Here is a 27,039-nt window from a genome sequence, read left to right as displayed (position 1 = left end):
TACTGAAGTAAGGTGCTTTCTATTGAAAAAAAATATCCTAGTATCAATTACAGAACACACCCAGTAAAACTGAGGCCTGTTTAACAGAGCAAGCGCTCGCGGGTGCTCATCATAATTTGTGTCGCAGGTATTGGGAATTTTGGCAAGCGCTCACTTCATTGAACTCGCTTCAGATTAGACCTAGATGAAAGTATAAGCATTTTTGCTCACTTCATGCAATGAAGTACAAATTAACCAATTTTCATGATAGATCTCGTTTTTCAATGTAAAAAATAATGCTCCTTCTGCAAGCCTATTTTTATGACCTTGACCAACATGATAACCAATCATGGCATTCAGATCAAGAGTATGGTGGCATATTTCTGCCCCTACATACAAGATAAATTATGTCAACATGCAAGAAAATTATGTCAATATGCAAGATGATTATGTCTAGTACATGCAAAATAATTATGTTGACATGCAAGTTACAAATTTATTTATTATACTTTCATGTTAAATACTGAAATCTGATTAGTTTAGACACAGTTGATAATTCATTCAATTACCCTCAGCGTAAGCAACAACACACTTGGCAACGGGTAACACTATATAAATAGTGCCAGTTTGGGAGGGTAACAGTTGAAATCGACAACTTTAACTGTTATCCTCCCAAACAGGCAATATTTATTTCATTATACTGAATGTTGATTTAAAGAAAACTTAACTGCTTTTCTACAGGAATGACTTCAATTCTACTGCGAACCGTACTCGCATCATTTGTATGCATGTAACAATTCGTATTATTATATTTTCATGTTAAATACTGAAATCTGATTGGTTTAGACGCAGTTGATAATCCGTTCTATTACCCTCAGCGTTAGCAACACACTTAGCAACGGGTAACACAACGAATTGTTACATGCGTGTACGGTTTGCCGTAGAATTCATGTGAAGCAGTAAAAAATTCTCTAAAATTAAGACATTCAGTATAATAAAATAAATAGTGCCTGTTTGGGAGGATAACAGTTGAAATTGACATCCCTCGAAAACCATTGTCAACCTCTACTTTGCGTCGGTTGACAATGGTTTCCTCGGGGTGTCAATTTCAACTGTTACCCTCCCAAATAGGCACTTTTTATATAATGTTACCCTTGCCAAGTGTGTTGCTAACGCTGAGGGTAACAGAACGGATTATCAACTGCGTCTAAACCAATCAGATTTCAGTATTTGACATGAAAGTATAATAAAACGAATTGTTACATGCGCGTAAATTATGAGCCTACGGTTTGAGTAGAATTCATGTCATTTCTATATAAAAGCAGTAAAATTTTCTCTAAAATTAAGACATTCAGTATAATAAAACAAATAGTGCCTGTTTGGGGAGGTAACAGTTGAAATTGACACCCCTCAAAAACCATTGTCAACCTCTGCTTCACATTGGTTGTCAAAGGTTTTCTCGGGGGGTCAATTCAACTGATACCCTCCTAAACGGGCACAATTTACGTATAAGGAAATCTGATTTTTATATCGGTAAAATCACTTACTAAAGCCAGTATAGGACATCACAAATGTAAGGTGCAACAAAATCATGTCAACATGCGAGTAAATTAGGTAGACATGCAAGATATTTATGGCAATATGCCAGTTAATTATGTCAACATGCGACTTATTTATGTCAACATGCGTCTTATTTGTGTGATCATGCAAGTTAATTATGTTTACTTGCAAGATATTTATGTCAACATGGGAGATAATTACATTGACATGCAACTTATGTTGACATGCAACTTATGTATGTCAACATACATGATAAGTTGCATGTTGACATAAATATCTTGCATGGTAACATAATTTTTATCTCGCATGTTAACATAAATATCTTGCATGATGACGTGAATATCTTGCATGCTAACATAATTAACCTCCATGTTTACATAAATAAGTCAAATGTTTAAATAATTAACTTGCATATTGACATACATTACTCGCATGTTGACATAACTTTGTTGCATCTTACATCTGTGATATCAGATACGGGCGTTATTAGATCTAAGTGATTTAACAACATAAAAACCAGATTTACTTAAAATATTTGTAACTTGCATGTCAACATAATTATCTTGCATGTAGGGGGCAGAAATATGCCACCATACAAGAGTAACCCAGCTGTAGTCAAGTTTTGAGCCTCTCCCAATATATTTCTGAAATATTTAGGATTTACTAACATTAAATTCATGGTGATCAATGATAGCATCAGAATTTGCCAATTTGGATAGAAAAGGTAGATCAAATAGAGAATCATCTTTTCAAGTCGCCAGGATTTCTGTTCTGATCCTTTCCTCACATGGAAGTTGGTCGAGAATTGGTACTGTGACGGTCAGACCGGTTCGAATACCGGCGCCAGATAGCTCAGTTGGTAGAGCACCTGACTAGAGATTCAGGGGGCCCGGGTTCAAAACCAGGTCTGGTCCGTCATTATTTCTCCCATCCCATTACATTTGGTGCCGTGACCAACCCCTGGAACTGACAGGTGAACTCCTGCCAAGGGAAGAGCCTGGGGTGATCTTCGGGGACGAAAATCATTTAAGGGGGGAGGAATGTGACGGTCAGACCGGTTCGAATACCGGCGCCAGATAGCTCAGTTGGTAGAGCACCTGACTAGAGATTCAGGGGGCCCGGGTTCGAAACCCAGTCTGGTCCGTCATTATTTCTCCCATCCTGTTACAGTACAAAGGCTTTATAATACACTTAGATTTAACCAAAGAGTAGACACAAGACATGACTTTGTATACAGATGACTAACATTTATTTAAGCTCTGATTGATACAATGGAATGTTGATATATGTTTATCAAATTGTACATATTGGAATGTGAAGTTACTTAACCAGATTATATGGAACAAATCGTAACAAAATTTGCCTCTGCACAATGGCAACCAATCTACACCTGAATTATATCTCAACAAATCATAACAAATGGAAAAAAAATAGTGTAAAGATACCTACACTAAGAATACAAATAATGTTCTCAAGTTTTCAGTTGTAACAAAGCTCTCACATTACAACACAATTCGGATCTCCCTGTAAAGTCTTTTTGAGGGGTTCGAGTTTAACACCATAATTCTGTGACTTAATATCATGATTTACGTCTTGCATATGGGTTTTTGCAAAAAATTAAAAATGGATTGTGTATACATTATGGTAGCTCCTTAGCAATATTTTCTGAGAAAATAAATTTCTATCTTTACCTGATTAATAGACTTGTAAACAAAATGTTCCAATCCCTTTCTTGAGTCTCATGAATTCAAGAACAAATTAACTCCAATATACAAATATTCTCTAAATAATGCTGCAATATTAAGGTTCCATACAGAAAGAAAAATTGCTTTAGAGCTACCCAACACAATTTATCACAGATATGCTAGGCAAGGGAATGAAGAACATCTCTTCCTGAGTGTTATAAAATACAAAGATCACTTCTATGTTGAACAAATTGTCAAGGATAGATCTGTTTAGCTAGGCATAAAAATGTATTATTGGTTTAGTTTGGTTGATGGCAAGCTATCTGTATGATTAGTTCAAAAGTCTTTTGGACACTTTCTCTAAAAATCAAATAATTGTGCTTGATAATGATATGCATAAAAGGCAAACTAAAAGCAAATAATATTAATCAAAATAAAGCAACAAACACACTAAACACAAGAATAACTAAAACATTAAACACATGCAGTTTTACATTTAAATAAGCACCACAGAGGTTCTATCTGACAGACAATGAATGACTAAAAAAAATTGGACAAACCAAATGAAAGCTGGTTATTAACATCACTAAATAATACAAAAAGAAAAAAATCTGATTACCTTATAATTGACAAAATACTACAAAAATTCTACATTACAAATTATAATTACCACCACCAAACTAAATAATTAACAAAAAGAAAACAAATTAAGAAACATTGTCCTTTAACCAAAAATAAACATGCATTTCTATGAATCAGACTGCCCAAGTAAGAATCAGCTAGGTTCTACATATATAGTATGCTTAAAAAAAACAAAAAGAAAACCTGCAATATCTGCAAAGCACATTCTTGTTACTCAGGATCAACAGATATTTCAAGCATTTCAAATGAGAGACACTCGAGTTTCGCCTGTGAACATTCTCATGTTCACCTATAACAATACCTATTTGGTGAGGTTGATTAATAACAGTAAACTGGCAAGTTTGTTAATGAAGGTGAACACTTTTTTTGCCATGATGTATAACCACTTTCCTTTCCTTAAACACGCTATAAATTCAAAATTACGATGTTGCACATTTACTTATCAAGTGGAATTAAGTTTTCCTTGTAGTAATTTACAACAAATTTGATTGATTTTTTTCACAAGATCAAGCACTTTTAACTTTAATTTACTAGTGTTACATTAATTATTATGTTGTAAACATTGCCAATTTTTCTACCTTTTTACTATACACTAATGTTACATAAAAAAAAGAAATAATGAAACTTTTGGCACTATTGATGGCAATGCACAAGGGGGTAGTTGTATAATATTCACAAATCAACAGCTTTCTCATCCATAAATTAAAAGAACTGTTATATTGGCAAACGATATTGTACCATACATCGTTCTAAAACTCAACAGGGATCAATTTCACATGTCCAAGAGATACACAGATTAAAACAAAATTTAAGAGATGTAATAGTTAAACAAATATTTGTTTTGTGGTACAATATCATGCAACTCATTCTTATTTGGTTCCATCAATATTAAAATTTCACCTTTGTAAAAAAAAAGTTACAAAAAAAAGGTATCCTCAAAAGGTGAGAATAAAATCTTAAGTGAACATACGTGTTCAATAGAACACTGTTAAAAGTTAAAATGGTGTCAACATTTAACATTAAAATTGCATGCAATAATACATGTAACAACTAGAATAATACCAACAGATACAATATCTCCTGTCCTTCAGTTTTAAAAGTGTAAACTTTTTCAACCATGTCATTTTAAAATACAACCAATATCCACAAATCAACACTGCAAATTAAAATGTCAGAATCATGATCACTAGACTGACATATGACTAATTTTGCTTCTATTTCTCCCATTTCAAACTATTAAGAAAATAAAAATATTATGCAAATCTGTCACATGTATGTTGATGAAGAGTTGTATGTAATCTCACTTCATGTATCCTGTGTCATAAGCAGCAACTGTTAAAAGAAGACAGTCTATTGGACTATCAAACAATTCACTTAACTGCATTTGCAATCCTAATACATTATCACTGAAAAAAAAATAGAAACACTAAATCTACCACTTCTGGCTATTATAAATATCTGCAGCTGACAGACTTTATGCAATATATAAAGATTACCGGTATTTTATGCTATTTTTTATATCACACCTTATATTAGCCCTAGGTCACTGATATCCAAAAAAGGGTCGAAGGCTGACATACAGTGACTGAGAGCTGATGTTAGATGCAATGTAAAAAATGTCATGTCATGATTCTTTTATCATATACTTGTAGAAAATTAAAAAAAAATAAAATATAAAACATCATGACTCTTTAGCTTTGAAAACAAACTTTTATGTCAATTTACTCCAGCTGAAATCATACTTAGGCATTGAAATTGAACTATGCATACCAATTTCTGCATCATAATAGCCAATATGAAACGGAAAAGGGTGTGATATAACAATGAAGATCCCCAGAAAGGTGTGCATTAAATATTTCATATTTGGCGATCAAAAATTAATTCCTTGGTTCTCAGGCCTACGCGCATCTGATTTAACATTGCGCTTCGCTTCGCTCCCTCCGCCCCCTTCTTAATCGCATAAATTTTACTTACATGATCTAACTATTACTAAGACCGATGCAGATAACTATTTGCTTTAAACATCACTTTTCTAGAATTTTATAAAGAATTGCACATTGTTGAAATAAAAGAAAAATATTGCATCCTTTTTTTTCAAAATAAAAAGAAAAATATATCACCACCCAACCACATCTGTTTTTGAAAATATTGGCTGGAGAACCAAGAGATTGATTTTTTAAATTATGGTGTTACACCCTTGAGGTTTATTTTTATGGTGTTACACCCTTGAGGTTTATATTTCACGAAGTGGGAATTTTCAGTTTATATTACAAAGGGCAGAAAACAGTATATTTTCTACAAGTATACGATAGAAAGGTAATACAAGCCCTGAAAATGAGCTTACTTTAAGGAATACAAGCCCTGAGAATGAGCTTACTTTGAGGTGGTGGTGGTACCTCCCCTGGTGCCATTACATAGGAAGGCGGTGCACTAGTAACCACCGGCATGGTGGAAGCAAAAGTCAGGTCTGGACGGGCAGACACAGCACTTGGAATGGATGCATAAGCAGGTCCTATGGGTCGCCCCTGATATGGGTTAGGGGCGACAGGGGTAGAAGCCACTACAGGACCTGTAGGCATCTCTGGAGGACCTGTGAAAGCATTTAAGAGTTTCTAGCAGAGAAAGCACACTAAACTAAGTAAATACTTAATAACAGAAAAAAAATGCAATCATATCCTGCTCTAAAAAAAACCCAAACTGTATTTGGAAAAATATTTCAATGTCAATTTCGGTTTTGCAATAAAATGTTATTTTACAATTTTCCAGTCCCTTTTTTAAAAAAGGCATGTAGAAAATGATAAATGCATTTCATTTTTTATAGAACTTACACTAAGCTTCAAAGAACAAGGTCATAAATTATTATTAAAACAACCAGTATTACATCACTGCTCAGAGTTTCAAAGCCCTGTTTTATTTACAAGGGTTTATAAGTATCACTGATACTGGTCACATTGGATCATCGTTAATTATTATCATTTTTTCTAAATCTATGAATAATATGAACCTTTCAGTTTTCATATTTGAAAAATTTGATATGTAAAATAACAGATCAGTATTTGGTTACGCAATAAATTGTTGCCATCCCTATGAATTGCTAACATTTGGGCCACAGTGTCTGCAGCTAAGTAGAACTTTAAATTTTCTCACGAGAAAATAACTTTTTGTCAAGAAGTCATTGCTTGAATCAATAAATCATGGTACTTGAATACTGATAGCAAAGCTATTCTTATCTATTTATCTTAGGGCTTGGCATTTTATATACCTGCATTTACCAGGTAATCTCTAAAACATCTAAAACAGTTTATTTAGATCCCAATTTGAAGGAATAAGTACTAAACAGTTTTCCAAAGTACTCCATTATCAAATATTTAAAATGAATCTTACAAATAATTGGAAGCTGCTAGTTAACAGAAAACAATTCCTATTTTCATAATTATACTTGCACACAAGGCCATTATCTAATGAATATACTTTATTTTAAAAAATGCTTCTTAATTCATGCAAGTAAGAATTTTCTTTTAGACTTCCCTAGCCATAATTACTTTAGACCTTACAACATCGTTATCAATAGAACAAGACATCAATAAATATGATCTGTCTACACATACATCACAAGTTCTCACTTAAATATAATTCTTGATTGAATATTAAAGAGTGAAGATGTTAAAAAAGCTTTGTTATATACATCACATGATCTAGATTACATTTTCCTAAAGATCAAATACTACAGGCAAGAAAACCAAGCATCAGTCTTCTTGGATGTTAAACAACTCATTACAATATCAGAACTTACCATCCAATGGAATGCCCATTTGAGACATAACAAATTCTGCTGCATAGCATTTAGCATCATCAACTGTACGACATAACTTATTGGGTTGAAATGGATTGGGATAAGCTGGAATAGTGACCTAGATCAAATAACAAAAAAGGCAATCTGACTAAGAACAAATACTATCATAATATATCTTGAGAGAAAGTTATTAAAAAAACAAAATTCTTGTGAGCAACTTAACACATTTTCTAAGTAAAATCATGAGATTCATAAAACTACTTGATTAATTCTGAAAAAAAAAACAACTTAAAAATCACATTTTTTAGGAACTGCATCTACAATTAAAGCATGCATTGACATTACCTTGTACAAGAATAACTGAGCATCCCCATTCACAGTTGAGTGAAGTTGGTAAATTGGGGAACCAAGGCCATTTTTCTGACAAAAGTCATCTAAAATCTATAAAATATTAAATATAATGTTCATTTTTTTAAATTATAAAATAATACTAAATTTGTCACATACATTTTATCTAAAATGTTTAAAACGCACATAACATCATTATGCTCAGGAGCACAATTAAGGCATCAGGATTAATAAAAACAACAACTTCAAAATAAATGCATAGAGATTTTGTGCAACAGAATTAGGAGGCCTGGTATTCTATTACCTAAAAGATATTCTCAATTTAACTAAAATAATGTGTCATCACTCATCAGGTATAAGAAATAGAAGTATTAAATCAACTGATTGATGCTTATGAAGCTGTTTTCAATATATCCATACCAGTAAAATAGAAATTTTTAAAGCTCAAATGACAGATCTTAGATGGCTCCAAATCAAACTAGGCATAAATAAGATGGTGACAATCTTAAAAGCCCCCCCCCCCCTTTATAAAGGACATAAAGTTGACAATAATTAACAGGACTTTGCCTCATTTTTGCTTGACCTTTATTTATGTAACCTCTAATTTGAAAATTTAGAGCTCGTTTTAAAATACTGTCGATTTTCCCACTTTATGAGAGCCAATGATTATGTCAGCCGCTCGCTAGCTAGACTCAGTTGGCCGGTAACTTCGAATTCGCCGCCATCAAATGCATATCGTCGCCACAAAAAAGCATGAGGTTGAAACAGTGCAGTTGCACTAGATATAGTACACTGCAGGTCGAAAAATTTGGATATTTCCATATTTGGAATGACTTTATAAAACTGTAGCTCAATAAACACATGAGAGAGAGAGAGAGAGAGAGAGAGAGAGAGAGAGAGAGAGAGAGAGAGAGCGCATGCCGTTGATACTGCAACTGTATTAAAAATCGTGTACTGCAGATCGAAAAACCACAAATTTTCTTATAAATACTAATGCTTGTAATTATTCATATGTTTGGAATTACTTCAAATATATGTCAATAGAGAGAGAGAGAACTTAGAGAGAAAAGGGGCTTCATCAGGCCTGTGTCACCAACTTTTTGAAAGTCAATGCTTAACCTCAAGTCTACGTATTGATCTAAAATTTATGAATTTTTAAAAAAAGGATTTGAGTTGGGGAATGAGTAGGGTGATTTTAAGATTCTGGTAACGGTGGAGCCATATTTACAAAAAATGTTTGTCTTTTTTTCCTTTAAAGATAGCATGCTGAATATTTTATGTTGTTAATTATAGTTGCAGCCAATTGTGCTAATTAAAATGCACTATTAAGTATCAACATTTTTCTGGGTTTACCCCTGAACCCCATACAGATCAGTGAACTACATACTCGTTAGCTATTGTAACATCTTCGCTGATGAAGATGATTGACCCTTGTCAAATCTAACCCTAGAAGGCGGAGTTATGACATTTACCCTTGTTACTTGAATGAGAGCAAGAAGAGAGATAGAAAGTAAAGATACAGTTCAAACATGTAAATAATTTGTGACCTACAGTGTTCAGGAAATCAATAAACAAAATTTGTCAGTAGACCCATAAGGTCTTATGTTAAAAATTAACAAACCTTGAGATGACCCCCTTAACAAACGGTGTGCTAAATGTCTTTTTTTTTTTTATATCTTAAATAATAATTATAGCAGTAGAAATTCATGTAAAAAATTTCATTCCAAAATCGAGGGCAGAACAAATTAGACCCAGCCTCGTTAATACTAAACAGTCCTTCTTTTATAAGTCAAGTAGAATTATCAATAAATTAGCGGCATTTCTTTGATGCTGGCAAAGCGACCCAGCCAGCTCTAATGCAGTTGTACTGCGTGGGAGTTTTGGGAACATGTCCTTGATGCCGGTGAAATAAAGGGGGTCTGGATTTATTGAGCTGCTGACAAAAACAAGACCATCACAAAGTGGGAAAATTGACGGTATTTTAAACAAGCTCTACTCCCAAATCTTAAAGCATCCTCTATCATACAGGCATAATATGGGTTAATATAAGGCAGATAGAACCAAGTAGAAACAAGGGGTCCATGGGCCACATCACTCAACTGAACAACTGTTCACTGTATAATATTCTATTTCATTTTTTTAAACATTTCCCAATATATTTCCATGTTCAACTTTGAAACCCTCTTGGGGTCCTGGTATTAGTTTGGGGTCAAATGGCATTTCTGATGCAGCGGTTCTTGAAAATATTTTTTAAGACACACAACCTATATTCACTGTTTTGCAACTATCTACCTTTAAATAAGGGTTTTGACCCTTATTTGAATAATTTAGAATCAACTTCCAATAAGGATGCTTTGTAACAAATTTGGTTAAATTTGGTCCAGTGGTTCTACAGAAGAAGTCAAAAATGTGAAAAGTTTTCAGACAGACATGCAGACAGATGATAAACAACAGCATTAGAAAAGCTAACTTGAACCTTCGGTTCAGGCGAGCTAAAAACATAGGCTCTTGATAAGTGTTTTACATAGATGTACACCCATTAACAACAGGCAGACATATTGTAAAGTCTGGGCAAGATTGGGCCAAAGGAAGAGAAACCAAGGTCTAAAATTGGATTTGGTATAACAATAGCAATTGACCTCAAAATTTGCTTCACTGTCACAGCACACCCTCTAGAGCACTATTCCAGTGGAATATGAGCAAGATAGGATCAAGGGGATATGATATATGGTCAGGATAAAGATTGTTCAACAAGTTCTTATATAACCTTTACCTTTGACTTAAAAACAATGGTTAAAGTCAATGCCCACACTTTATCCAAAGGCTCTCTTTGGGATAAGTATGAAACAGTCCAGGCCAACAGAGAATATATGGCCCATATACAAGGATTTTAAACATAGGTATGCCATGACCTTAAATATGTACAATTCTATCGAGGCAGTTAATAAGTTAATTAATGAAGAACATCAGACAGAAAGACAGACAGGTAGAAATCATAGTGTTTGAATTGAAAAGAGCATTGTGAGTTCCAAGCAGTAAATCCCCTCACCATGGGAAATATTTTTTCAATGTGTTGCAATGTACACAAAGTTATCTTTTTTCGAATACTTTCCTTCAACAATGTAAATACATCGAGTCAAATCTAACTTGTTTGTTTAATATGCTGTATTGTTAACTCCCACATTGCAACTGCTCGATAAAACTGGGTAACTTGAGAAATAAATCACTGATAACTTTAGAAATGAAAGGGTTTGACTCATTCATACTATGCAAAACTAAATTTGCAAATGCTAATTAACTTAAGCTCTCATCAAATTTTTCCCAAAATGCTTTTATACATAATTAATTTGCAGTGCTATATTGAATATCTCCTCTACAACAACTTGTACATGGAGAAAATAATGAATGGACAATAAAGAGGCTCATGGGCCACATCACTCACCTTAGCAGCAATAGGCATATACATGAAATGAAATTAGCTTTATGGAGTCATATACAAAATATCTGGACAATGTAGCAGAGTTCTTGAAATCTTTCGGTCCTGTTGGCAAGACCAATAAAAGTAACTTAGGACCGATTACTTGAGGTTGCCTGTTAGTCCAAATGACAGGTAAATGTTGAGAGAGGATCATGAGTTCAAATGACAGGTAAATGTTGAGAGAGGATCATGCGAAAATACAACAAAATTTTGTACAAAATCATCGAAGTTCTGGTAATCACTGAAGAGATCCAACCGCATATGATAAATCAAGAGGAGTTTTTCTGCAGATTTTTGGCTCTCTCTATATGTATAGAATTTATGTCACTTAAATGCAAACTTCCGATGCTGGTGAGTATTAAGTAAATATTCATACGGTGCGTTTATAATGCAGCTAGCCGATGAAGTCAGATGATAGGAATAAGACTTTCGATCATTTTCCAAATTATATATCGTCAGAAATCAATTGGAGATATTGGAGAGATTGTTAAAAACAGCATGAACTGAGGGCCCCTTTAAATCCAAGATGGCGAGTGTTGTTTCATTACGTTTTTCTATGGACATACACTGAATGAATACACTTTTTACCACAATTGAAACAGGGTTTTCAGTGAATGATTTTATTACAATACACAGAAATTCACACACAAATACCAGTTTTAATTAATCATTTATGTCTTCGGGAACAATAAGAATTCCACTATCAGACAACTAAGCTTATGTGGCATGATGTGTGCAGAAAGAGAAAAAAGAGAGGGAGAAAGAAAGAGAGAACAAGGGGAAAGTTGATAATGAGAGAGAGGGAAAAAAATGAAAATTTACCAATTGAATTAATCAAGTGATAAATAAGAATTTGAAAGTGAAGAGCCAGAATGTAAAAGTTAGGCTGAACCAGATTAAGATAAAAATGAGAGAAATTGGAACAGTGGAAGACTTCGTTGTAAGTTTAGATTGAAATAAATTGATAATTCAATTCAAAAAAACCGGCATAATTTTTAATTATCTTCCCTTGAAAGAGGAAGTGGCCTTTCATTTAAACAAACTTGAATTCCCTTCATCCAATAATGCTTTGTGCCAGATTTGGTTGAAATGGCCCAGTGGTTCTAGAAACTAAATGAAAATTTAAAAAGTTTACAGAAGGACAGACGGACGCCTGACAAAGAGTGATTAGAAAAGCTCACTTGAACTTTCAGCTCAGGTGAGCTAAAAAGTATGTAAAACTAAACAGCATGACAAAATATACCGATGCTTTTGATTGATGACTACATATTCCCCCATAAAGATAGAAAACTGGTTGGTGGTTGGGTTAGGTTTGATTTTCAAAGACTTGTGTATGTTAAATATATCTTTGCACATTTGCATCATCTACCCAATCTAAGCAAACATGATACAGATATGAAAAAGTGTATACTTCTTACAATAGAGCACTCAGAAAAGCATAGCTCTGTACCTGAGTTGGAGGTTTGACAGTTTGTGGTTTGAGTGTTATAGGATTAGTAGGTGTCAATTCCATGCCAGGCAGCAAATCATACAAACGGTCCTAGTAGCAACAAGAAAACAGCATGCACAAAATAAGAAATGTGATAAAAGATCTGTTCTATTCTGTAAAAGTAAGATTTTGCAGTGTTTGTGAATACAGTACAAAGTTATTTGTGTTAAATTATTTTCCGTGCACTTTAATCCATAAATATTCACTTTTTAAACTTTACTAGTGACAATTCTTTCGTTTTTGTTCACTAATGATAACAAGATGTCCTAATGCATGATGTTATAAACTTCATCATTTAGAAAAAAATAAAAACAAACAACGAAAACCAAATAACCATTTCAAAAACTAAAAATTCAACAAAATCTTCCAAAAAACTTAATCCGCCAATCAAAACAGAGAACAGATAAGGCATGCAGATATAAATGATTGACTTACCTCATGAGGAAATCTTCGAAGGCCCCTCCCCATTAATCCAGGTATTATATTAGCTCTTTGATTTCCAGCACCACGAGACCCTGCAGCACCCCGGCCTCTCCCTCTCAAAGCACCTCTTATCCCCACAGCAGTCCTGCCTTGAAAGTCCCTAAGTAAGAAAAAAATATATCAACATCATATATACATAAGATATATACATGTACCTCAAAACTTTAAATAACACATGATACTGATTCCAGATTTCTGTAAAATGATAATCAATTTTAAAAGTATCAAACAATAAACTTCAATGCATCATGACAATAGTTTAGTCATTATTTCAATACCTGCCAGATTGAGGAAAAATTTGATTAATCATAGCTTGATCGCTGTACAAGTTGTATCCACTGAATGCCTACAAAAGATAAATATCTTTAATTCAGTTCCCAACGAGGGATATACATGTAAAAATGTTATACAATACATCTTAAAGTTATATTTTGAACTAGTACCATTGGTATTTAATTTAGAGAGTGGACTAAAAGTAAACTGTTAGTGTCCTGATACATGAAAATAATCTGACTCAGCAATGGGTCTAGTTAAAAGTAAAATTTGCCAATCAATAGAGCAGTTTGTATTTGCTATCATAAAAAAATGTCAATTACAATTAGATGAACTCCCATATGAAATATTTTGCTTAAATAAGGATTCAGATCAAAAACTGTCAAAAATTCAATTTGCTATTAGGCCTGGTTTGTTTCTAAAAAATATTCAAATGGCTGTATATAACAGCTCCATAAACTTTAATTTTACTTTGAATCATTACCTAGTCATTAATGAGATGGTGACCAACTTTAAAGGCCATGCTTTTATAAGGCACACTAGAATGAAAAAAATTAAAGACCACTTTGATTTAACCATAACCTCTGATTTATGTATTTAGGTCAAAATCATAGCACAGATAGTGGAGAAGGGAGAAACAAAAGATATGTACAAGAATTTTTGCTATGACCTTGACATTTGAAACAGAAACATTTCATGCTCTTTATATACAGGCAGTCTTTTGGAGAAGTCTGAGCAAATTGGGCCCAAAAGAGCAAAAATATTGTCAAGATTTATTGCACAGATTTACTTTGACCTTGAACTTTGACATCGAAATGTGGTTCAAGGTCAAAGCACACCTTTTAACAAAAGGCAATCTTTTAATAACATATGAGCATGATTGGCCCAAAGGGAAAGAAAGTATTATCAAAAACTGGATTTCAAAGAGACCTACTTTGACATTCACTGTTGACCTAGAAAAGTGGTTCAAGATCACTACACACCCTTTGCCAACACTCACTCTACATGTAAATTATAAGCCAGATAGGGCAAATGGGGAAAATGTGTGGTCTAGACAAGTCATTTAGACATAACTTTGTTGTAATCTTAACCAGTCTAGACGGGACTCCCAAAACGGAGTTAACTCCCAAAACGGAGTCTTTGGCTCCATCATGCATTGCGGTAAAATGGCGTTTCTAATGTAAACAACGTGCGAGTTATGTCCCTTAGTTCTAAATAAATCTCTAAAATTGGCCAAAATCACGACAAAAATTAATTCTAAACTTTCAAAAACATTTCTGAACGTATATGTGTCATATTAATGTCACATGTTCATAACTATTTACTTGTATTACGCAAGATTAATTTTTAAAATGAAAAATTCACCCAAAACTTCGATCACGCACAACTTTAACTGTTTTGAAATAAATTGAACGCTTGGATATGTTTATTTATCATTGTTTGTTAAAAGTATAGTCTCATTTTAATCTTTTTCATGCTAAATTATTCAATTATCTTGAATAATTATGTATTTAACATGGTTTCCTATCATCGCAAATGCCGCTAGCGATTATAATTGTTTTGATGTTAATTATCAGTTCAATTTAAAGATTTATTGTATCTAGAGTGACAATTTGTTTCATTTTCTGGGCTTTTAAACAACAAATCCTATTTTTTTGAATACTAAAAAGACGTTTTTAATCATCGCTAGAGCAACCAGTTTTTGTTTGTAATCAAGGCTTTTTTCGTTTACGCACTTAAAAATTCGTATGTTTGGTGATTTTAAATTGTAACACAATACGGAAGAAGTAAAATTTAATACAATTTACCTTTTTATTAATGATTAAATTCCATGAAAAACACAAAAATATCACTTTTTAAGCATCGTCCAAACGTCCAACTTTGAAGAGAAATTACTTTCTTAAGTGCAAATAAACCCCTATTTTGTGCAAATACGATCCATAGTAAATTATATCCTGGGTCTTTTAAAACATGTTAGAAGTCTGCCAACACATGCAGGACTTTGCAAGACGATTTCTTGTTGACCCCATGTTTTCATCGAAAAATCGCCATTTTTTGTACCAGTGCGCATGCGTAGACTCCCAAAACGGAGTCCAAAATGCTTGCAGAAATTCACTTCCGTTGACTCCGTTTTGGGAGTCCGTCTAGACTGTTAACGGTAACCTAGAATTTTTTACCTATTAAAAACTTTGTTTAAGGTCAATACAAACTCTAAACACGTAGAAACTTTGTGGGTTACTTAGATTTGACCAAGATTAAATAAAATATGCTTTAGACAACTGATGTTGGACAGACAGGCAGAAAAAATGATCACTATTGAAAGCCAGTAGAGCTTTATGATAATGATAAAATTTCAAGACATTTTAGAAATAACAGTTTTTCCTCAAAAATAATTGGTGGTCTCATGTCAATAATTAAATGAGTTAGCATATAAACCAATGGTAAATAGGTTTAAATAGCAAGTTAATAACCTAGCAATTGTACATTCTGAGGTATAACTTCAACTTTTGTAATACATGTATAACAAAAGAATCACTTTTCTATAACCATTACTGTTAACAGTGACAATTAGGAGTATAAGCAACAGTATTTACCACTTAAAAGTAGAACACAAAAAAGGTTTAGTGCACAACTTTAGTCAAAGTCCGGAGATATAAATCTTGTCTAGTCAGAAATGGTTAATCAATAAATTATATAATGTATTTGTAACATTCTAAAGAAAAATCTCCTCTGAAGAAACCACATGCAACAAAAGATAAAATGAAAATTTTCAAACAGAAAGTTGAAAAAGCATTAAGAACCTCAAATGAAAGTTGCTTTAATTGTGCCTCTAAAGTTTCCTCAATATCATCCTAAGAAAAAAGAATAACATTTTTAAAGAATGCACACAATTTCTATAGAATCCCAAAGGTTTTGCATTGATACACATGGTATAAAAGTTTTGTAGGTATGCATATGATCAAAAGTTTTCAATTTTCTGTTAATACATCAAACTTGCATTGCATAAAAACAGGCATCACCCATGCCACTACCCAATTTGCTTCTCAAATTATTTAATCCATGTCATGTAGGATGATTATCAAACTTCTTTCTTTCTTAACAAAATTTGGAATCATCCACTACACTAATCAAAATGAAGTGAAAGGAATTGATTGTGTTTGGCATAGTATTTGTGGTAACCATTTGAAATAAAAAATTTAGGTGCAACAACAGCAACTTTGCCTCCAACCTGCACATGTTTTTATTAATTAAAATGTACACATTTTTAACAATACTATATTCACCAGAAATGTCAATAAATAATTCCTTCCACAACAGATAATAAGCAAGAAGACAATCTAAAGCATATAGGAAAGTTGGTAGTGTAAAACTTGAGCATTAAAAGTTACCTGTTGAAATGCACTTTTGCCTCTAGTGTAGTTCCTATAATCATTTTTATCAACTGGTTTTGCGAGTACAACTTCTACTCGGGCTCCATCAATAGTTGCATCTGTTACATTAGTAAATTAAAACAATACATTAATCAAATTTTCAACATAAAAAAGACAGTGCTTACTCTATACAGATGAAATATGTAAATGTGTATTTTGTGTTATCTGGTATTTAGTGTGACCAGAGGTCATGTGTGAGTTTTGACTGGTTCTTGGAATTGCTGAGGAAAGCCGCGTGGGAGTCTGCGTGTGATAAACGTGTATGGACGTTAGTCGTCTGAGCCAAGTGTGTCCGTCTGTCCGATATATCATCTTTGTCATACTCTGTGTTTTCATCATTATTTTCATTTAATACATATTCTATTTCACAACCGGAGTTATTCTTGAATCTCAAGTTTAACAGATAATAGTTATTACTGTGGTTTAGCCAAAAGATAGTGGAATAGTATTACTCTGTAGGACAATACCTGATAGCTCAAAGAACATTCAAGCCAACCATATTTTCTCATACACACTCACACAGATATAGATAGATCCCTGAGGCGTGTTCAACAAAGCGAGCGCTCGTGATCGCTCGCCAAAATTTGTGTTGCGGGTATAGGAAATTTTGGCGAGCGCTCGCGAACGCTTGCTCTGTTGAACTCGCCTCTGGTATATATGTTACAAATTTTACTCATTGTCAGAGTATCAAGGGTTTATTTGGGGTGAACTCGCCTCTGGTATATATGTTACAAATTTTACTCATTGTCAGAGTATCAAGGGTTTATTTGGGGTGTTTAAATTCCTTTTTTTGTATTTTATAGTTCAAAGCCAGAGGACTTACTGTTTGTTAGTTCCATAGCCTGGAGAGCATCATCTCTGTCTTTAAAATGAACAAAGGCATAATCTTTAATCTTTTTCACACGTTCCACAGCATTTTCCTTCCCCAACTTTGAGTTCATGAACTTTTGTATAGTTTCCTCTGTAGTACTTAACATCAAGTTTCGTACATAGAGTATTTTCACCTAAAAATGTAAAATTTCTTAGGTAAGCATATATATTCAAAGATAAGTTTCATCACAAATTTATACCAAGTCAATCTTATGTACATCATGAGCATCTTAACATGAGTGACATATACAGATACACTATAAAGCCTAAGGCTTGGGGGGGGGGCTGACTTTGGACCACTTTTTTTTGGAAGAAACCCTGTCAGTCAGTGGCAAAGGTGCAGTTAAAGTTTGCTTATTATAGTACAATGTTTTAAAATTCTTAAAGCATAAAACATATATACATTTTTTTAATGATACTGCTGTTTTAACATATCAGAAATATAAAGTCAAAATTTATAGTAATTTGAGAGGAGGGCAAAATATGCAATAATGTAGTTGCATGGTACTGAACTTATATCCTTCACTAATTTCATAGTCAGGTTAAAAATTAAACACATGCAGGATGATAACGTGTCTGTACATTCTTGATCTCTTAAGCAAACACCAACATTGTTGACAGATAATCTGCGTTATCTATGATAAGAGCAAACAGGAACAACGCGATCCAGGTATGACAAGGTGACCTACTTAAATTATCATTTACTGCTATTCTCATGGTATATAGGTTTTCTCTAGAGTTCAATTCTTAATTTCGTAGATATTCTTTGATATAAAAACCCAAACAAATATCACTTGAAATGCCGCGGTAAACAAACTGCGTAAACTGATTGTTTACGTTTTTATGCATGACTGAGAACACGTGTTTTGCCGGTGCCTACCTTGGACATCGTTTCTTGGTCGACGTCTTGCTCGGGTTCTGCCCAATCCACAGCAATCTGATGGGACCACAATTGAATTCTACCCGGAATCAACTTTCTCCTTGCCATAGCTGCAGCTCGATGACTTTCATATTCAACAAACGCAAACCCCCGGTTTTTGCTTTTATCCACAGCACTTGGGTACACAATCACATCCACTACTCCCTCTGTGACTTTTTTCATTTCTTGAAGTATTTCTTCTCTGTTCTTCATTTTCGGAATTCCACCGACAAACAGACGACAGTTATCAACAGAGGTACATACACCCAACAATCGTCCCTTTCTAATTTCAAAGTTATTCAGTTCCCGGACCGCTTTCTGTGCGTCGGCACGATTCGTATACATCACGAATGCATACCCTCTGTTGCTCCCTGAAAAGTCCATCATTAGCCTGAGTTCATAAAGCTTTCCAACACGCTCAAAAACAGGAACTAGTTCATCTTCATAGCAATCTCTTGGTATTTTGCCCACAAAAATCTCGCATCCACGAGGTGGATTTTGGGCATTCCAATCGGGCGGCGGTCCATATTTTCTCTGTCCATTTTCTTGCACCATTGGGTAACCGGTGCGTTCCATTAATTTCAAAAGATTTGCTTCATTCGGAGTCCCCGACACCGATTGCTGTTTTTCCTCCATATTCGACGTGTGACCAGGGACTGTCATTCTTAGCAGACGTCAGGTTCTAGGGTTATGAGGTTATTGCACATGCGTGTTGAAATTAAATTGATCCACGTGCACCAGGTCAACAAATAGAATTATTTTCCCATTGGTGGAGTATTGACTCACGTGATAAAAATTGACGGGGTGTTGGACGATCAAAGTCAACATTTTTCAACGCTTATCAGTTTCACCTTGAAATATGCACCGTTTGTAAAATTTAAACATCAAACATTTGCAAAAGGGATATATTATTCAAAGTTAGTTCATCGATTCAATCCTCCCAGATTTATACACAAATTAGCGCGATTTTATGGTTTTATTGTTTGTTTATTTGCCCCAATGAACTAATAAAGGATTGTTCAACATGGGAAGTATTTACAATACCCAAATTAGATTTCAAATCAAACTAAAAAGGATTATACAAGCATTTCCTCTTGTTTTCTGAGGTAGATTTTACTCAGAATAATGCTCTTGGAGAACTGATAGCTGAATGCGTACACCCCACTATCTTAAAACGCATAATCTCTCTCTCTCTCTCTTTCTCTCTCTCTCTCTCTCTCTCTCTCTCTCTCTCTCTCTCTCTGCATCGTGTAATGGAATAAATGGGAACCAGGAAATGAATTCGAAAGCCGCATTTCATATTAAGGGAGGGAATTCTCATATGAATTGCGATGATTCTCAGTTATGGTTTCGAAACTTGCATATTTTGCGAATATAAACTACTTGAATACGTATTTGGAATGCTGAGATTAATTTGATGGCGTTTTTCTCAAGTTCTCTCATAAATTGTGACACCTTTTGAGTTTCTTGGTATGAAGCTGCTTTACTTACACCCAAGCAAGCCTCTCAAACAATATAAATCATATGACAAATTATGTTTTCAGATTTTTAAGGTTCAAAGTACCTCAGATCTAGATAAATATTTATCCACTTTGTACGAACAATACAGGACAGATAGAAATGAAATGGAGAAATAAAATGAAGGTATATATAAACCATTTAAAATGCCGATAAATCATAAAAAGATTAAAAAAAAAACGACCTCCAAAACGAAGAAGGAAGTCTATCAGAATAAACATTCTCAACGTTAAGATTTTAAGCTACCTCATGTGGCCAGAGTACACCAATAATGTAATGCGTCAGTCCAAATATCAAACTGAATCTAATCTTAACAGAAACTAAGATTAAACTATATTTTGGGTTTTTAAACATTTAAATGCAACGTAGTCACTCATTTTAACCAATCACTTCATTGTTTAGCGTTTCCGCGTACAACAGAAAATTTACTTCAAGTATTATTAAAGTACTTTTAAAAGTTATTTTGACTAAGTTTAGACCCGTGGCGCGGGCATGAGCGACCTTTTCTAATTGACCCTGCATTGTCCTACGCCTGTGTTTCCGCCTGTCGATATCGTTGTCCGACCGTACTTCATAAAAACTTTTCTTAAATTTCTGTACTTAGTAGATCTAAAACACTGGGCCAAACTCATTCAAACTTGGTTCAAAATACCTTTGGGTGATTATGAAAAGGATTCGAAGTGTTCACCCGTAGATCCACATCCCTTTCAAATGGGATAAAGATGTACGTGTACTATAGTACCGGTATTATAAAAACTGTCAATTGTTACTCTGACACCGTACCAATACATGTAGTGGTGCAAACGTTAATACTTCGGAATCTTTGAATAATCTTCTCAAAGGCATCGCAACAGTTTGTGTTATAACTGTTTACATTCTTTTGATCAAAATGTGTATTCCTAATATTCGGAAATTTTAATTACCAAGAATCTAATTTTGTGTAAAGTATATTGCCCTTGCAAATATACTGATTAAAGTTCCCAAACCATGACCCCCTGTGCATAATGGCGCCAAAAGAAAGAGTGCATACTGCATATTGTTATTAAACAAAAAACTATACACGATCGAAATGAAAGGGTTACTTAGGTAAGCAATATGGCCCATAGGCCTCTAGTTTAAGTGTTTACTTCAGTGAAGTTTATAACATGCAATTACATGTGTTATACAACGTAGCGAGGGTGAATTAGATCTCAGGAAATCTTAAATAATTTGATCATTAACAAAACCAAGTGAATTTACTTTCTTTTTCAATTTTTTTTTTATTTTGATCTTCATAACAATGCTGTTCTCAAATGAAAATACATGTTTTATGGATTGCAATGCCGATACATACCTTTACCTATCTTACTGTTAAACTCCACCTGATTTATTATACTTGTAAACACCAGAAAGTATCCAGTACACAGATGATTTATGAAATTTATATGTGCCGATTTTAAGGGGTATATCTAGCCTATTTGATTTATGAATTGCTAAATGATTTCTGGCTACAGTCTCAGTCGAGAACACCAAGGAAGTGTGACAAGCAGTGACAATACGAATCCATATCTAACTCCTCTCAGAACCTTCACTGGAATTGTTATATTCATGTAGATGCATTAAAAATTCATCAATAGAATTTTTTGAAACATTTCTTATATATCGGTGTAAAAATATAATGTACATGCCTTGGTAAGTTTCGGCGTAAAAATGTACTGTACATGTCTTAGTAAGTGTACTCTACATGTCTTAGTAAGTTTCATTGTCACTTTCTTGGCAGTCAAAATGGAAAGCAAGATAAGAATTACCATTGTGATCCGGTTTTTGGGAGTTGATTTTAATCAACTCTCCTATGCAGTCACTCTGGCAAACCGAAAGTGAAACAGTGTTTGGACCTAAGCACAAATCATCACCGCCGACAAATCTTAGTTCTTGAATATAATAGAAAAATTCAAAGTAATGTATGCTGAAGCATTGTTTTTTAAGGAAACTTACCAATAAACACTTTGAAAATAGTCAGATTTTATATAATACGAACAACTAAGATATTTTTATAGTCTCATGTATTCCTACGCCAGAGTTTAATATAGCCTCGTTCAACCAAACGCTCGGCTGTCTCCGTAAATCTCAGACATGCAGAGAGTCTCTCTTGCTTGTCGGAGATAAACGGAGGCAGCCGAGCGTCTGGTTGAATGAGACTAGAGTTCGATATGAATAGTGCTTGGATCCATAAAATAGTTTGAAATCTATCTTTAATATTACACAACATGATTCATATGGGGTTTCTCGAAATTCTTGTCGGAAAAGTCTAAAATTCATATGATAAAAAAGTGCGTAATTCAAATACAGATTAGAAAATTATTGCCATGCAAGATAAGTTGATTTTAAAATAAATGATAATCGATAAAATCAACTCCCGTCATTACTTCAGTACTTTGATTTATATATATTTCATATATGGTAAGGGGAAATAACTCCTTTCTGACTTTTCTCTCTGTTGTATGTCTAAATGCTATTATTGTTCTTATCCGAACAATTATTTTAAAAATGTGTTTGTAGTTTTAGTTTTCTGACACAGTTGAAAATAAAATTAAACAAGATAAACAAGTTTCTGCATACAAAGATTTCACTATACGCAAAAATACACGGTTTTCTGATGCTAAAATATGCTCTAGTTCATGTTTATCTGACATTTAAAAAAAGTGTGATGACATGTGTATTTTCTCTAATAATTGATGAAATTTAAGGTAGCTCCGTACCTGTAAAATTATGGGTTCAAAGTTAAAAAACATAACTTTTTTTAACTTATTGGACTTAAATTTCATCCACAAATAAATAAAATATATATGTATCCATACTATTTAAGATGTAAGGTAATAAAAACCAAAGGCTGAAATTATCATCTGAAAATCACAATTTTTCTTGTTTAAAAATTAAATAAAAGTGGATGGATACTTGTTTATATATTTAAATTTTATTGCTTACTATGCCAGAAAACTAAAATTAATTAAAAAAAAAAAGAAAAAATTGTTTACATTAGAAAAATTATAGCATTTAGATATATCACTTAGAGAAAAATAGAAAAGAGTTATTTCCCTTTGTCATCATTGAATTATGTCGAATATAAGGATGGAAAACGCTTATAAAATATCTCCAAGTAAACACTGATTTGAGTTTTTGATGTGCACCTATAATAACTTAGAAATTACAAATCTACTTGCAAGAATTTTAATGAATTCATGGTTTATGTAAAATGTATGACGTCACAGGAGGGTGGATTTACTTTAAGTATTTTAGGTTGAAATCAATTCCGTTTTTAACATTCATCAGAAAATTTTACGAGTATGGAGTTACCATTCGCAAACGTTTTGTGTTAATCTGTTGTGAGCATTGGCATCTGAGTAACGTTGTATTCAATTGTTAGATATTTCATATATCACACATACATTCATTTATATGAAAGGGTTGTCTGGAAGCATTTTACACATACTGCAAACATATTGATAGGGCCAATGTTACTGAACTCTCATTTACTAACTATGTGTTGAATAAAACTGCACATAAGTCAATGGAAAATATTACAATAGTATCATTTAAAACTAAAGCGTATTCGTTTTCCGCATCATTCATTGTTCTTATAACAATGATTCCTGTTCGAAATAACAATATTTTTGTTAAAGCGTTTATTCCCGAAAGCTTCATGTATTATGCAAAGGGTTCGCGCATCTATTCGCGGATATATCGCGTTTGTTCGTGGAATGTTTGCGTGTTATTGCCAAAATTACCTGTTTATCCAAACTTTAATTTTTTCACCTATGAAAATGAGCTCAATGGCCATTCGTAATGCATGCAAATAATATCATTCATGCGGGAAAAGCATTCTCTGAAAACTATCTTTGAATTATAATTGATATAGAAAATACTACAAAAAGCCTACTAGTATTTAGCTCATGCATTTCAAAAGAACAAGAGTTTCGCGTTATATATCGCATAACTTTCGCGATATAACGCGAAACTTCCGCATATAAATGCGTTATTTTTGCGAATAAACACGAAACTTTAATTGTTATTTCGTACAAGCTAGAACCCAATTTAAAAATAATGATGGAAAACAAATACATTTTATATTTGAATGAATACTTAGTAAAATTTTATAACAACTGTTTTACGTTGATTGAAAAAATAATATACTCTTTTATATTTATATAAAATATGTAATATTTCATGTTAATTTATTCTATAAAAACGATTCCAAGGAAATAAGAATGTAGAGCAGATTTTTTTTCGCTGACCCTGTGTTCAAACAGGCATTCAGTATTTTTTTCCAAAATTTATACAATTTAAACGTTGGAAATCTTCAAACATTATAGTACTGATTTTAAATGACAAATGAGAATAATTTAGAAGACGAAATTACATTATTAAAATTTGAACATGTGCTAAAAAATATTGTTGTTTATTTATGTACAATTATATTCAATTTATTTTACAATCATATTTCATAAAACTTTTGATTCGAATTTAAATTGTTATTTCCAAAAGATGCCCCATTTTCTATAATATGAGAATACGAGAAGCTAGAGCGATGCATTATGTGACATTACTTGTAGATCACCAATTGAGTTTGATATTTTTATGGAATAATAAATTATATAATTAACTTCCAGAATATAGATGCTTTAAATATATATATTTGTATAAAGAAGAACTTAAATCATTTTATTACAAATGTTTACATTTTTATTACTTTGAAAGCAAGTGTAAAAATCATGACATATTACTATTAAATATATACGCTAAAAATATACAATGGAAATAAATTACTAAATATATATTATTATACACTGTTATAGAAAATAAAGGGTAAAAAAAATGATCCAGTGGCATCGATAAATTAAAAGACGTTCCTGTGATTAAACTGGCATTGATTGAAAAGGCACTTATTTTATCTCATACTGTTTACAAAGATTAAATGCGAACGTAACGCGTTTATTCGCTAAAGTTACGAGTTTATTTGAGAAAGATACGTGTTTATTCGTGAAAGTTTTGCATTATTTTGCCAAAATAACGCGTGTATTCGTGAAGGGTACGCAATTATCGCGGAAGTTACGCATTTATTCGCGAAAGTTTCGCATTTATTCGCGAAAGTTTTTCTTTATATCGTAAAAATTACGCGTTTCTTCGCAAAAGTTTCGCGTTTATTTGCGAAAAAAATATTTCTTTACCTATGAAAATGAGCTTAATGGGCTTTCGTAAAATACAATGTTATGTGAATCGAATCAACAATCAAGTTATTATGAAAAGACATTAAAATCTTTGATGCTTCAAAATAAGCAATATTGTAACCATTATCGTTTACACGTTATAAAAGTTTTGCGTTTATTCACTAAGTATTTCATTTATTCGCGACAATTGCCATTTATTTCAAAAATTCACTTTTTCATTCGCGTACGTTACGCGTTTATTCCTAAAATGTTTGCGTTCATTCGCGAAAGTTACATACGAGTTTCTTCGCCAAAATATCTCGTTACGCGAAAATTCTGTGGTTGTAAGCGAACATTTCGCATTATATGGAGAATTGTATGCATTTATTTTAAAAGTTTCGCATTTATTAGCGGTATGTATTTGATATGAACGAAAATTAGCTCATGTGGGCCTTCGTATTGCCTGTCGTCCTTCTGTATGTTAACTTTTTATATTCTCTACTTTATTCTTCAACCAAACTGAGTATAAAGCAAATCCTAAGGTCGAGGCTTTCAAGTTTATCTTAAGCCCTCTTCAAGTGGGATGTGATTGGGAAATAATTAAAATATAGTGGAGGGTCTCAAAAATATTTTTCTCAAGATTTTTTCCCATATAACATGCAATGTCAATACACAAACAAAGGCTTTCTAATTTACTATATGGTTTGTTCAAATTAAACTAGGACCTCCGAAGTTAGGGTGGTATTGGCCACCTCTATATTGGAACGTACTCCCTATCGAAATAACAATAAATTAATTACAATTCTATAATTGTTTTCTTTCCCATAATTTTTTTATGTAAAAGCGTAGCGCAATGGGTTAGAACGTTTACTATGAATCTGTTAGTAACGAATTCGAATCGTGCTGAAGCTATTATAATTTTTACCTTAATTTAAAAAAAACAAGAATAGAATTTCTGGGTCCCCCGCCGGTCAAGCAGTATACTATTATCGAGTCTATCGACCAAGGCTGATTTTCAACTTGACCAAGGTATTAGTGGTATAAACATTTGGTATAAATTTAATGAAAATCCGTCAAAATTTGTAGGCATGAGAGCGCTTACAAGGTCAATTTTTTGATAAAACGGAGTCATCATTGTGGTCAAAGTCCCATAACTCCAACAAAAAGTATCGACCAATGCTGATTTTCGAACTTGACCAAGGTATTAGTGGTATAAACATTTGGTATAAATTTGATGAAAATCCGTCAAAATTTGTAGGCATGAGAGCGCTTACAAGGTCAATTTTTGGATAAAACAGAGTCATTATTGTGGTCAAAGTCCTATAACTCCAACAAAAAGTATCGACCAATGCTGATTTTCGAACTTCACCAAGGTATTAGTGGTATAA

The 27,039-nt window shown here is 33.1% G+C and overlaps 1 protein-coding gene across 6 annotated transcripts; it reads right to left on the bottom strand.

Moving 5' to 3' along the window:
• Positions 1 to 2,765: 2,765 nt before the first annotated feature.
• On the bottom strand, positions 2,766 to 19,913 carry LOC128188026 (APOBEC1 complementation factor-like). Of its 6 annotated transcripts, none has more exons than XM_052858795.1 (11): positions 18,912 to 19,717; positions 17,985 to 18,165; positions 17,120 to 17,220; positions 16,532 to 16,582; positions 13,736 to 13,803; positions 13,410 to 13,557; positions 12,936 to 13,025; positions 8,005 to 8,100; positions 7,660 to 7,777; positions 6,244 to 6,456; positions 2,766 to 5,216 (listed from the first exon to the last, which is right to left on the bottom strand). In XM_052858795.1, the coding sequence occupies exons 1-11, from the start codon at positions 19,611 to 19,613 to the stop codon at positions 5,167 to 5,169; spliced, it is 1,818 nt and encodes a 605-aa protein (XP_052714755.1). In that variant the 5' UTR covers positions 19,614 to 19,717; the 3' UTR covers positions 2,766 to 5,166. The 6 variants fall into 6 exon arrangements, with proteins under 6 accessions (XP_052714755.1, XP_052714773.1, XP_052714764.1 ...); XM_052858813.1 differs by having other exon boundaries at positions 2,766 to 5,272; positions 18,912 to 19,713; XM_052858804.1 differs by having other exon boundaries at positions 2,766 to 5,198; positions 18,912 to 19,685.
• Between the last annotated feature and the right edge of the window lie 7,126 nt (positions 19,914 to 27,039).

The sequence above is a fragment of the Crassostrea angulata genome, chromosome 1, assembly GCF_025612915.1.
Source record: "Crassostrea angulata isolate pt1a10 chromosome 1, ASM2561291v2, whole genome shotgun sequence".
In the NCBI taxonomy this organism is placed as follows: Eukaryota; Metazoa; Mollusca; class Bivalvia; order Ostreida; family Ostreidae; genus Magallana; species Magallana angulata.
Note: the sequence above shows the minus strand (reverse complement) of the source record. Positions and strands in the feature narration are given on the sequence as shown.